A 15,231-nucleotide genomic window follows, 5' to 3' on the forward strand; every position below is an offset into this window, starting at 1 on the left:
CGGGGAAAGCCATTGCCTAATTTAGCCGCCTCCAAAACCATCACCTGAACTATGGTATGCACACATGACTGACTCACCTGATCAGTATGAGGAAAAAGGGCACGCCTACTCTACCTGTAGTATAACATGTGAGTGAGACTAAAGATCTGAAATCCATCAGCAGCCCCGGAGATTCACATTATGTGACTCAAAGCTGAAAAGGGAGAAAGAACATTCACAGAGCTCAGCATGTATGTAAAGGAAGCAGTGAGTGGCTGTAATTGCAGGCTTTATGAAATGAGGTAAGTCTATACCCCTTCGCCCGACATACAAAGACGTCATGGCGTGTATGGTTCATATAAGCGAATCTGTCCTTCCAAGTACTTATAAGGGAAGCTGAGTTGACGCACACGTGCAGAGCTACTCACACACACACACACACACACACACCTCATTTACAGTAAATTTCTCCCATTCCCGTATATCTTTTCACCACTCAGCCCAACTGCCAATCCCTCTGTGTAGGCATAACTGCTGTGTGATATTTACATTGGTTACCATGGTTTTTTGAGTTTATTGTCTCTGTACTCTCCAGCCCCTGCGTGGAGGGGACATGCTGGTAGACGTAAAGGCATATTTATAAACCAAACAGAGACGCACTGGTGTTGGTGAGTCATAAAGAAAAAGGGAATAAGGGTTTTTTTGAGTTCAACATTTCTTTTGTCCAATTTCACATATTTTGCACATCTGCAGTCTGGTGGTCAGTCAAGAAGATCATAGGGAACTGAATGCTTTTCTTTGTTTTCTTATATATATTTATGTATTGTGATACTGTGTGGGGTTTTTTTATGTGTTTTGATATTTGCATGGGGTTTTTTTGGGCTCCCTTGAGAGCGAGATTTTGTAATCTCACTGGGACTTGAAACTTTGAAATTTTGATAATGAAAGTATTTAGAAAAATCTATTGAAACTGAAATTGAAAGACAGTGTGATTTGTTTTACTGTAGAATACATAACAAACATTAATTTGTATATTTGAGGCACAACACAAACAAGTTTAAGTTAAAGTAGTTAAATGAGTTGATGTGGTATATTTAAGTCCAGAAGTACTCATGGGGAGATTTAAGAAAATAATTAAATCATTTTGTTTGCAAACCGTGGTGTATTCAAGCAAGGGAAATAAATCTACTTACTATGATGTATTATGATGTTTAATTGGATGTGTAGACTAAAACTAGCTATGTGGGAAACACTAAATGTCATTAAAATTATTACAGTCTGTAGTGGATGAGCTGATAAGTCAGCTAATCTGCATCTATTTAGGTCCATTGTGTAAAAGATCATCAGCTTAAAAAGTTTTCTGAAACTCTTTGCAGAATAGCAAAATCATTCCAGACCTGCATCGGCACAAGGCTGACCTCTAGCTTTAACAAAGGTGTAAGAGAGCTAATTTAGTTTCAGCCTTTTGTCCAGCCAAGAGAACTAGCCCAGTGATCCATGATCATGTAACAGAGCGACTCTGAATGGATAGACTATACTCCATACTCACAGAAACACTGAAACGTATCTCCTACGCAAGGCTTCTTTTAAGGAGACATTGCTCTGGGCAAAATGTTGGTATTGCTGTTGGTCTGCACATACCATGACATGTGACTTAACAAATACATTGGCTGTTTGAACATATGATCAAGTGAGCTCAGTTATGTATAGCGAGGCTAATATTGGACTCTATGCAGTTGCTGACAGACATTTTTAGAACAGAAGGTGCTAAATAATCAGCTGAATTCCATTTTTAAGCAACCCATGCTCACTAAAGAATGAAACCCCGTCTGACTTGCATGCTCAGTGTGGCCAAATAAAAAAGTCTGGTAATCCTTTAAGCCAATAAATACAGGATGCAACCACAGAGACTGAGGACAGAAGTCAAACACGGTTGCATGAGCTGTCCCAGAAAATTTTGTGTGGGCGTGGAGAGCATTTACCGTTGTATTTGCACTGCAGTGATTCAGCGCTTGGCTAAATAAAAGCTAACAATAAGGCGTGTGGGAAAATACAAAGAATGAGGAGTGACCGAGGAATTTCTTTTCATACAGCAGCTTTTGAGAAAAAAAAAGTCTCAAATTTATTGGCTGAATGTTGTTCTAAGGTGAAACCGAAGAGTATGCATTGTGAATAACATCTCAGGGGAGAGTCAAAGCTATGCTGGTTGTCTGTCTCACAGACTCCATGAACATATTACTACACAGAGGTGTCACAGAGACCTTTATATATCATTAGACAATACACTCCTTTATGGGTGTTTGTGGTGATTGGAATAATGGATTACTTTCTTTCCACTATGAATGCAGCCTGTAAATAAGTACATTTGGATTTACTTAACTTGAGTATTTTTGTTTTATGATACATTACACTTCTACTCCATTATATTTCAGATGGAAACACTGTACTCTTTACTCCACCACATTTATTTGACAGTTATAATAACACTGCAAGTTTTACATGTAAAACAGATGATCATCATTATAAATGCTGCGCACACATGAAATAATCAGTAGTAGTATTCCAATCATACATTTATTACACTATTAACACTCTGAAAGGGGACACTTGCCAATATGAGTATTTTTATCTTTGATACTTTGAGCATATTTTGCTGATAATACTTCTGTACTTCAAAAAGATTTTAATGCAGATCTTCTACTTGAAATTGAGCGTTTTTACATTGGAAAATTAATGTTTAAGTGACTTAAAGGTCCAGTTTGTAGGATTTAGGGGCAGCTATTGGCCAAAATAGAATATAAAATTCCTAAATATGTTTTTATTAGTTTATATTGACATGAAAATAAGAATCATTGTGTTTTTTTGTTACCTTAAAATGAGTCATTTATGTCTACATACAGAGCCAGTGTTCTTCAAAAGGGTCTGCCATGTTGTCTTTAAAGCAGAGCAGACAAACCAAAGGCTGGGTCTCAATAGGGCTGTTAAGATTTTCCCATTGGTCACACTAGTTCTTCTAAGCGCTTGGTCAAACGGAATATGGGAAAAGTTTCAGTTCTACAACCTCACTGCTAGATGCCACTAAATCCAACACGCTGGACCTTTAAGTAAAACATCTCCATCAAATCAGTCAATCACATAAAGAATAGATGATTTTTAATAGAAGCCAGGCTTCAACTTCAACTTACGTTTAACTTTTCCATAACTTGGAGAACTCACTATAAGTGCCTAACCATATAATATATGTTATGTTCAGTCCAATCGCCAAATGTTGGCAGTGTACGTTTCTACAAACCATGGATATGATCGATTTTATGTTGTGACAATGCTGTGATTAATGCGTGATTTAGGCACAAAAAACATTAACTAAGAGTGAGGAAAATATCATGTTATGGCTTAAAATACCCAGTTTGGTCACCAAAAACAGAGCTTGAAATGCTTCATTAAAAAAATCTCTGTTTTGCTTGCAACTAACAGACCTGGAAATGTCCCGACATGTTAAAAAACACCCGCTTTTGTTGTCTGTTGGTCTCAAGCTGTGATCTGCTGCTGTCTACTGCTTGGCAGCCGTCCCACCTAGGTTTCATGGCATCGGCCAGATCTCCTCCTGATGAGAAACTGAGCTCATGTGTGTCTAATCAGTAACGTCACATTAGTGATGTTGATATATTATATGTATAAAAGGTACAAATGTGACACATCTGTAGTTTGAATAAACATTTTATTCTGGCAACAGGACTGTTTGCTCTTGATATTTTTAGTGTCTCGAAGTTATTCACAACCAGTGAGATGCACAGATGCTTCTACTTTACCTTATCTGTCTTTGTAGAAATACAGGGGTTTTTTTCTATTCACAAAAAAGCAATTTCGTGAAGTATTAATAAATGACTTCTCCTAACTTCAAACGTACTTGTGGGAAAATATAAAAGAAAAGAGAAGAAGCTACTGTGTGTTTTCTGAAAATGATCAAGAAGCACATGATAAAGCGTCACTAAACATCTCCCACCCATAGCTAGCAGTGTTTTGTGTTTTTCCCATCATGTGTTTATTTTCATGTGAAGCTCTTTGCCTGGAGGAACTTTGAATTCCAGACAAGATCACTCTATCAGAGAGTCCATCTCAGGGATAGAGTGCCTCTGTTATTATTAACTCCTAATGTGCTGTTTACAATGAAATGCAACACAACAGATCTTGTGTACTGCTGTTGAATAGAATAGTATACACTGTTATCGGCTGTCTCATCAAGCATTATTATTTATTAGTTTCTTTTTTTTGTAAAAAAAGAAAAAACAAAGAAACTCAGAATCTTGGAAAGAGAAGTTTTGTGTCCTCTCTCCCTCTCTTTTCCTCTTTATCTCCCTCCCTCTCTTCGTTGTGTGTAGTTGGGCCTGTATCAAGTAGAGGCTTCTAATTCCTGAAGTGAAATCCTCTTAGGATCTATGCTCTATTTCTGTTTGGTCTATACGGTCTTTTTTTTGAAATCTCCATTAGACCAAGCTCATTGGCTGGGAAAGACGCACGCATGCACACAGAAACACACACTATCCAGCAACAGATAGGTCTGTGAAGTGATCGAGTGAAGAGTGTGTCGTTAGATACTGATACCAAGGAAGGACTTCACTGTGACTGTGGGAGGTAGGAAAAAAAATCTATTGATATTGATATATATCTGTCTTATTTTTTGGAAAATAATAGAGAACTCAGCTATAAAAAAAAAAAAAGCATTTGAAATGTATTGACACGAGAAGTTTAGTTTTGAATAGATGAAATAGGAGAGAAGTTATTCAGTCGTGTTTTTGCATACTTTAGAGACAAACTTTACAGCCTATCTGTAGTTTTAATGTACATAATTTGCTATTTATATCTTATATCACATAGATATTATTATTATCGGTTCTGTTTTAGTTTTTTGTGTATTTTAAAGTAAAGGTTTCTGCACAAAATGAGAACAAAAGTTTCCTTCTTTTGGTACTGACTTTAGGCGTGGGTCTGTGTCGAACTGAGAGTCAGCTGTTTGAAAGAGTTTACTGTGTATCTCTTGCTCACACACATACAGCACGGAAACACTTATAGGTGACTTCATTTGCTCATGCCAGAGCTAATCAGGGCAGATCTCAACTTGATTACACTGGATTTGGGGGTTAAAAAGGTGGCCACAAAGACCATCAGCAAAGATCAGCATCATGACTGCACGCAGGAAGGACGAGCACACTAATTAAAACACTGAAACCATTGTATCCAATAAGATATTGACTCTACACATGCCACACACACATCTACTGGTCGAAACGCTGTCTATAGATGTACATTTACATTTTCTATTAATGATAAACAGACACATGAAATCCCACATCATAGTAAGGAACCTGAAAGAATATATCTATAGTCATTCATTTGTTCCTGTTTTCTTCTTTCAGAATGCATCGGACGTGTTATATAAACACACATAATATCTTTAAATTATTACATCATTGTTTTCATTGTTTGATGATTTTGTTTTTGCTTGCCGTTTGTGTTTTTAGCTGTTTTTAATTCCATCTGTTCCATCTTAAATCAGCAGCTAGCTAAGTCTCGCCCTGAGGGCTAACAGGGATCTGTTGCAGATCAGTAATCCACTTAGACTGCATTTATTTAATTGAATATCATGGGACTTGTTTTGTATCTAGTAGCTCTGTCACAGTGCAAAGATTTTAAATCTGCAGCCATGCAAATAGCTTACTGAGAGCAATGTGAACAAACAAGTGCTACAGGCCATTAACACTTCAGAAGAGTAAAATACATTCAGTCAAACATCGAAAGCCTACCAACATGCATCCATTAACCACATCCTTACCTCATTTAACTCAGTTTGATTCTCAATGTTTTATCTTACAGGTACCTAACCAAAAGAATGTCTGACAAAGTGGTTGATTTGGAAGAGACCGCAACCCACACAGGTAAGTAAAAGTAATGCAGTAAATAAATATTTTTTCAACTTCCTTTGTGCTTGTGCCATGAATTTAAGTCTTAAGAAGTCTTCATTACAAATAAACAGTATAGCAAAAGCTTTGATGACAGAGCAATTGGTTCTAAATGTATAACAGTAAGCCCAAAGAAAAAGCAGAGCACAGATCTGTAAAGCTTTGGCAGTATAACCGGCACACTAATCTTCTTTATGTTACGCAATAGTGGGACACTTCGTAGAAGGTGGAGATGAAGCATTAATCCCCAAATTTAAACAGGACACAATACCTATCAATGAGTCATAGCTGCACATTGTCATTTTACAAAAGGAATAAACCAGCCATTATTTATTAATTATTTGTGCATTGCTAGTAGCCTAAAGTGAATGCTTCTTAATGAAACCACAACCAAGTTACTCTTGACTGACTACCTTTGAAATGTGTCTGCCTCCAAAAATGTATTTCTCTGTTTTCCTTTTTTTCTTGCTTCTATCAGCCTTTACTATAACTAGATAATTATAGACATACAATAGTAATAATAATATCTTTAGTTTTATAGCACCTTTCTAATAAAGTCACAAAGTGCTTTAAACTAAATAAATGAAGAACTTAAAATTAAAACAAAAGTTAAATCAGCTGAATAATGAGAAGTGTACAAATTTAAAACCAAGACAGGATTACAATTTAAGAAAAGGCTCTCAGGTAAAAGTGAGCTTTACGTCATGATTTAAAACAGAGAGATGGCTAGCCGGAGTTACACTCACTCTTTACCTTTCAATAACTGAACACAAAATACTTACTGCATTCTCTATAGGTCCAAAGGGAGTCATCAATGACTGGAGGAGGTTCAAGTTGGAAAGTATGGACCAGGAAAACTTGCCACCTGCAAAGAAAGAGCTGCTGAGACAAATGTCATCCCCGAGCAGGCCTAAAGATGACGCCAGAGCAAACCTTAACCGCAAGGTACAGCTAAACTGGCCACAGCAGAGATGGCAGACTTTAACTTTGCTTTTGATCGTGATCATTGGATACTGTGCATTATGAAACATCTGTGAAATGGTTTTCCAGTGTCGCACTTACAGAAAAAACAAGTCTGATGAGAGCCTGTTGGAGTTACTTTAGAAAACTCTTTGAATGAATGAATGCATCTAATAATCATTATATATTGCACATTATATCAGTCAGTAGCCAATATATACTCTAACTATTGTTGTGATATCATTTCTCAGATGAGTGTCCAAGAGTATGAGCTGCTTAAGGAGGAGGATGAAGGATGTCTAAAGAAATACAGAAAGCGGTGCATGCAGGAGATGCATGATAAACTCAGCTTTGGGCCCAAGTTTGATGGTGTGCATGACCTGGACAGTGGAGAGGCCTTCCTGGAAGTCATCGAGAAGGAGCATTACAGCACAGTGGTGGTTGTCCACATCTACAAGATTGGGGTCAAAGGTTGCGAAGAGCTCAACAACTGCCTTGACTGCCTGGCCACAGAGTACCCCACTGTAAAGTTCTGCAGGATCGATGCTGTCGCATCCGGTGCTGCTGAGCGGTTCTCGGATGAGGTTTTGCCGACACTGCTGGTGTACAAGGCAGGAGAACTACTTGGGAACTTCCTGGCGTGCACGCAGCACCTCACTGAGGAGTTCTTCGCCACTGATGTGGAGGCCTTCCTCAACAGCTATGGCTTGCTGCCAGAAAGAGAGCTGCCTCGTGTGGAGGATGAAGAGGATCATGATGTTGAGTAAACAAAGAGTCTGGCTAATGAGGAAGAAAGGATGCTGTATTGGAGAGCTGGACAGAGAGCGATGAAAGACAGATATTCTGTTGGGCTACAGCAAGTAGAAAAACATCTCCGCTAGCTCACTAGTGTTTACGGATTGTTCCCTAAAGAAGACACTTTACATCCAGTTGGTGAAGAAACTTTGATGTCCCAGATATGCTCTCAAAATGTGGGTAACAGCACGGTGACAAAATACAGCAATTATATGTTTGTAAATATATATATCACAAATCCCCTCACCACCACCCAAACAAAAGCCAAATCCAACTTACTGTAATTTCAAATATTTGCAATGTTTTATTTTGTAATGATAGACAATATTACATGCTGTATGTACTTGTAAAAATGTAATAATTCAAAGAGGTTTTGTAGCATTTGCTTGGGTTGATCTGTACACGGGTTATTTATAAATGGAGAATTTGTACAAAGTGACATCCTCGAATGTGATACAATATTTAAACATGTGAATACTTCAGGTCCCTGTGGTGTTTTTGCCAAGATTTAAATGAAACTTTAAAGGGCTAAACAGGACAGGAACTCTTAATACTTAAGAGGGCAAAGCACTCTGGATGTGGAAACATTTTTGTATAAACGATGTCTTCCATCTGTCAAGGACAACATTACCTACCCTTGCTGTGGTGGGAGGTGCATATTGTGTCTGGAAAAAACATTTATGAGCCTCTGGTATTTTACCATCATCAGTGAAGCATCATCAGTGAGTTCATCTATGTCTGTGTATTTTATATTGTGAAAGTGGGAGAAAGTCATGGGAATATACAAAATAGGGGGGGCGTGAGTATTGGGTTAGTGTGATATGACTCAGCAGTATCATCACTGATATTGATGATTCTGCGAAAGGTTTGGTTACTATTTTAAACTGTGTACTGGAATAAGTTGAATCATAGCCCCATATACATGTTGTCAAGAAAAAATAAACAAATAAAATAACAAAATAGTAAGACTTTGCATTGGGTTTTATTGCTTTATGACACTACATCCTCGCATTGACTGCAAGATGCTATAAAGTCGAGAAAGTAATCAGAACTTTTTCTTTTTACACTTGATTTTGGACTGATTAAAGAAACAATTTATCATGTTAACTAGGGAGCATTAAGAGTGCTGGTCTGTGGATATCTTTTGCCTTTGGGACAGAGCCAGGGTAGCTGTTCCCTAACCAGCTGCTTGCATGTTTATCAATCTTCTCCTCTAACTCTTGGTGAGAAAGTAAATTTCCCAAAAAGTTGAGCTATTGCTTTAAATGTGATTCATTCTCACAGAAAGAGCATTACAAAGCTTTGTTATGTCACCACCATAATCGTAAAATGATCCCAAGAGATTCAGCCAAAAATGAGGCTCCACTGATTGCTTTTAACGACCACTGCCTTACGCTTTTCCAAAAGGACAGTACAACTTATTAAGCTCAAATTTCATTTCTATTTCTTCACGGGAATTTTTAAAACAAAAAGTCTTTTTACTTCAGTGTTCTCAGAGCAGAAGTACCAAGTGGAAAAAAACTTACAACTGCAGAGGACTCCTCTCCTGCTGAAGCGGGCTGTCACATGTTAAATAACCTCATCTGTTGGTCTTGCATGATAGGCTTGACTCCCTTGTGACCCCAGTGAGCTGCAGGCGTGCCAAAACCACAACATAAAAGCCGGATAAGGTATTTAACACTTTTGCAATGCTAACCCACAATTTGTTTTGTTTTAAATCACATTGCCTCATAACTTTTCTGAAACTACCAAAGACATTATCACACAAACACAGCCACTGCTACCAAAGACAGTGTTGGGAAGGTTACTTCTGATATGTAATAGGTTATAGATTACTAATTGAATCTGCTTTTACACATGGAACTTCCTATCTACGATGGGCTTGAAATGTGCCCATGATGAGGACTTGGCTCAGATTAATCTGATCCCGTTTGATTCAGTGGTGGGAACCTCTTGCGACTGCATGCCTTTGCTGGTGTTGACCCCAACAGGATTGTTCCCTGGACCTGAATGGAAAACAAGTGTTCTAACCACTACACTAGGGAGGCCCCTTACAAATTACTAATTACCCTGTTAGAAATGTAATAAGTAATGTAACTAATGAAATACTTTATCATAGTAATGTAACTAATTACATTTGATTACTTAAAACTAGGCAATAAAATTTAAAAGTTCTAAAAACACAAGTGTGTAAATGTTGCACTCACGTTAATCCCAACGGCTTTGCTGAACTGTTTTATATTCCTGCATGGCAAAAAGCTGCAAAGCAGTAGCATGAATGTTATGTCCTAGATATAGGCTTTTTACTATAGGCTGTAAAAATAATAGACCTAGCCAGTGTGATGGCACCAACTGGTTTATGGACTCCTGGTTTGAAGCCTCAAGTTCAACATTTTGGCCGTCACCATCTTGGTTTTTTGGAGACATGAGTGACAATATTTGGGTGAGAGGTTGGAGCTGTGGAGGAGCGAGGGATCTAACTGAGAAGCCGAGGACACTATCAGCAGATCAGACAGCCTGTCATTCAAAGTGGCCAGCCTTTAACTATGCGTAAATTTAAGTCTTTTTTTTAATTAAAGATTATTTTTTTGGGCTTTTGCCTTTAATGTACAGGACAGAGTGAAATGGGGTGAGAGAGAGAGCGGGGGGTGACATGCAGCAAATGGTTGCAAGCCGGAGTTGAGCCTGCGACCACCGCAGCGAGGCATCGCCTCTGTACATGGGGCGCCGGCATTATCCTCTACGCTGCCAACACCCCGTGCAAATTTAAGTCTTAATAAGATAAAAACAGGTTGGTTGTGAAAAAATCACCCCCATATAAGTGTCATGAAGGGAGAAATCAGCCAAAGACACCAAAATCATTTTTGTACCAAGCTGTAAACATGTTTATTTCTGCTGTAAAGTCTGGTATCTTAACATGGGGACCTATCAGGATTGACTGGTTTTTGGAGCCAGCCTCAATTGGTCATTCAGAGAGCTGCAGTTTTTTTATTTCTGCACTGGCTTCATTTTGCAGCCCTGGAGGTTTGCAGCTTGCTTTTTCCAGAAAAGAACAGTCATAGGTAAGCCCTTCATAATCACCAACATTTTGATTAGCAACGGTAATTTAATTTCATATTTTTTCTCAGTAATTGTAACAGATTACAATTACATTTATTTTGTAATTTAATTATGTAACTTTGTTGCATGTAACAAGTTATTCCCCAACGTTGACTTTGCACCGAAGGTAGGCTATTTTAAATTCTTGTATGTTTAAGTCTCAATAGTATCAATATCAATATAGAGCCAGTTCATCTTTGTCTGTATAAAACTAGACGAGTCATATCTTGCTAGGCAGTCCAGACAGTAGCTATTTAACTGTTGGTTTTCTGCTTTATTTGAATTAAAATTAATATGATGCAGACTCACTACCATGCATAACATCGTCACAGTATCAGATAGCAGTATGCAAGGCTGCATCAAAGAGTGTTATTTAATGATGCGTAGTGCAGTGATCTATGCTAAGGTAATCAGGTCAATCCTCTTAAAGGATTAAGGCTATAGCTTTAGTAGTAGTGGTATACTAGGTGCATTCACACCTGTTTAGGTCCAAAGACAGAAAATGTTATAGTCATTGCAATCCAGCTGTTAAATTGAGTAATATAAAGTTATTTACAGTATAGGTTTGCAAAGCACCTCAAAACACATCCCACCGTGACTGCTTTTATGTGGTTTCACGTAAGTAAGTTCCAGTAATCTCTGTCATATTGCCTGCAAAGGAGCTCCTCATTTCTAATTACTCAAAATGCAAGAGCTTAAGAACTGTGACACGCTAACACATATTTCTCTGAGGTTATGTACACGTGTCTGTGTTTCCACAGCACCGCATCTGGCAAGGCTTGCATAGCCTCTAGCTGGTAACACCTCGTTTTTCTCACAGTAGCGTGTCTCGGATTTATCAAAAACCTTTTGGATACCTCCCACAGGAGCTTTCTTAGGAATGAGAGGTTTTCCTGAGGTGCCCAAACATGTCAGTCAGACTGGTTGCTGCTGACCTAGACTATGGCACTGTACAGTACACAAGAGTGTCAGCCAGCTAGCTTAAACACTTCATTTTGACTATTCAGACAGTGTACGTGTGCCCCCACTGGCTCGCAAAGTCCACTACAGTAACTTTTACCGAGGCATAATGCCTTCAAGCTTCAGCCCCACTCCACAGATACGTACAATTCAATATGTGTGGCATTCTTCCAACAGTGAGCAGGGTTCAGTGAGTGCAACAGAGGCCAGGCAAGGGTTGAGAGAAGACTCATTTTAATATAAAATGATTAATCTATAGCTCAGAATATATATTAAAGCACTCAGAAGTGAGAGGACATATTTTGCCTCAGCATTCTGCAGACTATATACGTAACTGAAGCACAGGCCTCTTTAAGAAGCAGGATCAGGATACCTTTGCTGAGGAAAATTGTGTTTCAGATTTGATGGTGTTTGAGGTTTTACTCCATTTAGCTCAATGAACTTGCATCTTGTGACTGGTCACAGAGCATGATTTGACTCATCAATCCCCCCAAATGAATGTTTACCTCAGTGTTTACCCCTGCAGTGATCACCTGATCCCACCCCCATTTTTGACGTTTGGATTCCCCCTTTTGTTTACACTGCTTCCCTAATTGGAGGACTTTTGTGATTGTTGTGTATGGACTCTTGGAAAGCCCAGCTGCTACGCTCTAGTTCACCCACATAAAAAACTATTTCACTGAGGTGATGTCATGACACGGCAGTGGAGAGCTGTTTTGAGGCGAACATGGCCCCCGTGACCAAATATGGACAACGGATGTGGGTGAGATGACATAACTGCAAACTGTGCTCACTGGCTGTCATCCTAAATGTAAACCTATTCTAAGTCATTTTGTTTAGGTGCTTGTAAGTCCCTCGTGACTCATTATTTTCCAATGATTAATTGATGACGTAAATGACGTAAATGAGACTTTTATTTTGAAAATAAACAACTTCAATTTTGGGTTGGGGGGGGGGTAGAAGGAGATACAATGCAACCACTACATCAGCACAGAATACTCATCATGTTATTACAAAGGAGGAGTGCGCAAACTGTTAAAGATAACATGAGGGAGTATGGGAGAGATAAGAATCATGGCTTTGAGGATGAGAAACAAACCGCTGCAGAAAATAAATTACAGTGCACCTACCACCCCCACATTACAGTCCACCTTTGGGTTGGTCTTACTGGTGTTTCTCACGCTAGTCTGATTGCTTAAATGAATGGACAGTTAGATACACGAACTAATGTCAGGGATGAGGTGGATGGATAAAAATGTCATTTTGAATTTTTGTCATACTGTGGGTGACAAGTCACCTGTTTGTCAATGCTGAAAGACACTTGTCAGCATGAATCACACCCACCTCAAACATCACAGACTTCAGACTGTCTGTGTCCGTGCTTCTGGGTTTCACCCTTACGACAAGTGCAGGCAACAACCAACATGGCTGACTTAGAGATTATGAGGTGTGCACACCAATGTTGCTATAGGTTACTGTATACATCCGTGGTATCCAGGCGTGACAGCCAAGTGTCATAAAAATAGTTCTCCTGCCTGGAGCAAACTTCTGCCTCAACACTTCACGTGTTCGTGCCATCAGTCTTTTGTCTCACCTTGTATTACCTTGGTTATGAATCAATAAACCACTGAGGTATTTGTCAAAACTAGTCCAGACAGGACCTAAATACCAACCAGGCATATGTCACCAGGGAAGCAGTGATAAATGACAATGAAATTGAGAGTGTGGAAATAATTAAAACCCACATATAGGGTAGTAACTGACAATTAAAGTTTATCAGTATAACTAAAACTATAAATTTGTGGTACAATTTAAACAAACAAAAGAAAGCCCCCAAAAAACATGCTTGATGAATTTTTAGATGTTCACTCTTCAAGAACATCTCAGGTATTTCCAAATGCTTTGCCTGATATCATATTTTTTACATAGTCTGCTGCTAATAGCCCATCCGTACATTTCATAATGCACACGTGGCACATATAAATTTATTATTTACTGTGTAAGTGTATAACTTTAAGTATGAAGCTTTGAAGGGAATGAAGATAAGGTCAGTCATTTCAAAACCCTTCAATGACAAAATTGACACCATGGTTATGAGAATATATTCAGTGTTTTATAGCCAAGACCTTAAAAAATACTGAGATCATTAGTCCAAATCCCAAAAGCCATCAAAAGACAAAACCAAAGATCAGAAAAATTCACCTTTTCTTTATTAGTTTAAATGGTGATAATGTTTCAAAGTTCTCTCTTCACTGCCAGATACGCACTTCTGGGGGAGACCACTAAAGCCTGTTTAGTGTGCTTAGTGTTTTTAAGCACTATTGTGCTCTGTGCTGTTTTGCATGTATATTGTTTTACAACTTACTGTATTTAATCTGTCAGAGGTCAGGCTGCTTGGTCATCTCTGGGCTTTCCAGAAATGCACAATAAGTTTCTCGTAAAAAAAACATCCTTTACTGAATTACATCCTCCTTCTACGTGACACATTCACACAAACACACTGTACACGTGTACACAAGCACACACAAACACACGTATGCAGTGTGTTGGCGCCATCTGCTGAGCACCTTTGACTGAGGGCATGTTCATTCAGTCAACACCAGAGGTCAACACAGAGGACCATTAAAGTAATACTAACAGTTTAATAGTTGTTGGGTTTTTTTTGACTAAATAGTGTATTCTTTACATTGGAAACAGTAACAAAAAATAATACTTCAGTTACTAGCTTTCTGTTAAATAATAAAAGCTAGTGGGTAAGTGAATCCAAAAATCCTCAGGTGTTGACAACAGAACTCCGTGACACCTGAGAAGACTGACATACAGTTAAAGGTCTCAGGAAGAAGCTAGTAAGGTTTTGTCTTGACATGAACTTCAATATAAAAACTGGTATGAATCTATTATGTTACAAGTATTAGAGTGTTACAAAAAAGTTCCTGTTGATACAGCCTAATTTTTGCTTCCCCCAAGTGGCCAAAGCATCAATTTTTGCAGGTTTCAAATCTACTGAGTCTACAATCTTTTAGTATGAACATTTTGTAATTGAGATGGTTGCGTAATATCTGACAGAATGGCAGATCATTTTTCCAAAAGAGCTGTTTTTTATTTGTCAGCATGCTCACCAGGAGGTTCACTGTGTATACAAGTGACACCCTGCCTACAACTGTCACATTTCAAGACCTCTTTCTGCATTATCATAGCTTCTTCAATTGTAGGCCTATGTTCTTAATTATGACTTCATTTGAATTTCTTTGTAAATACAATACAATGAACATTGGATATTTAGTTTGCAGCAGGCCTATGGACGTATCTATTCCTCTTTCACCAAGCAAAAAGTAAAGTAATATATTTATTACAGAATATGCACGTTAAATTGCCCCACACATGCTTGTTTCTGTCATTTAAATGTAAAAAACTACAACTCCCATAATGCTCCGCGAGCAGACAAACTCAAATCGCAAACTGCGCTTGCTCGAACAGTTGT

General features: G+C 38.4%; 1 protein-coding gene across 1 annotated transcript; it reads left to right on the forward strand.

Moving 5' to 3' along the window:
• The first annotated feature begins 4,381 nt into the window (after nt 1–4,381).
• On the forward strand, nt 4,382–8,568 carry pdcb (phosducin b). The gene is made up of 4 exons (XM_049587266.1): nt 4,382–4,611; nt 5,851–5,912; nt 6,733–6,881; nt 7,148–8,568. The coding sequence occupies exons 2-4, from the start codon at nt 5,867–5,869 to the stop codon at nt 7,661–7,663; spliced, it is 711 nt and encodes a 236-aa protein (XP_049443223.1). The 5' UTR covers nt 4,382–4,611; nt 5,851–5,866; the 3' UTR covers nt 7,664–8,568.
• The last annotated feature ends 6,663 nt before the right edge of the window (nt 8,569–15,231 follow it).

The sequence above is a fragment of the Epinephelus fuscoguttatus genome, linkage group LG10 (assembly GCF_011397635.1).
Source record: "Epinephelus fuscoguttatus linkage group LG10, E.fuscoguttatus.final_Chr_v1".
NCBI lineage: Eukaryota > Metazoa > Chordata > Actinopteri > Perciformes > Serranidae > Epinephelus > Epinephelus fuscoguttatus.

What these genes read in the sequence shown, in the direction of transcription:
- pdcb (XM_049587266.1), top strand. Translation starts at nt 5,867, where the DNA reads ATGTCTGACAAAGTGGTTGATTTGGAAGAGACCGCAACCCACACAG. An exon ending in AGAGACCGCAACCCACACAG is followed by an intron (nt 5,913 to 6,732) that starts GTAAGTAAAAGT and finishes CATTCTCTATAG; the next exon opens with GTCCAAAGGGAGTCATCAAT. An exon ending in GAGCAAACCTTAACCGCAAG is followed by an intron (nt 6,882 to 7,147) that starts GTACAGCTAAAC and finishes ATCATTTCTCAG; the next exon opens with ATGAGTGTCCAAGAGTATGA.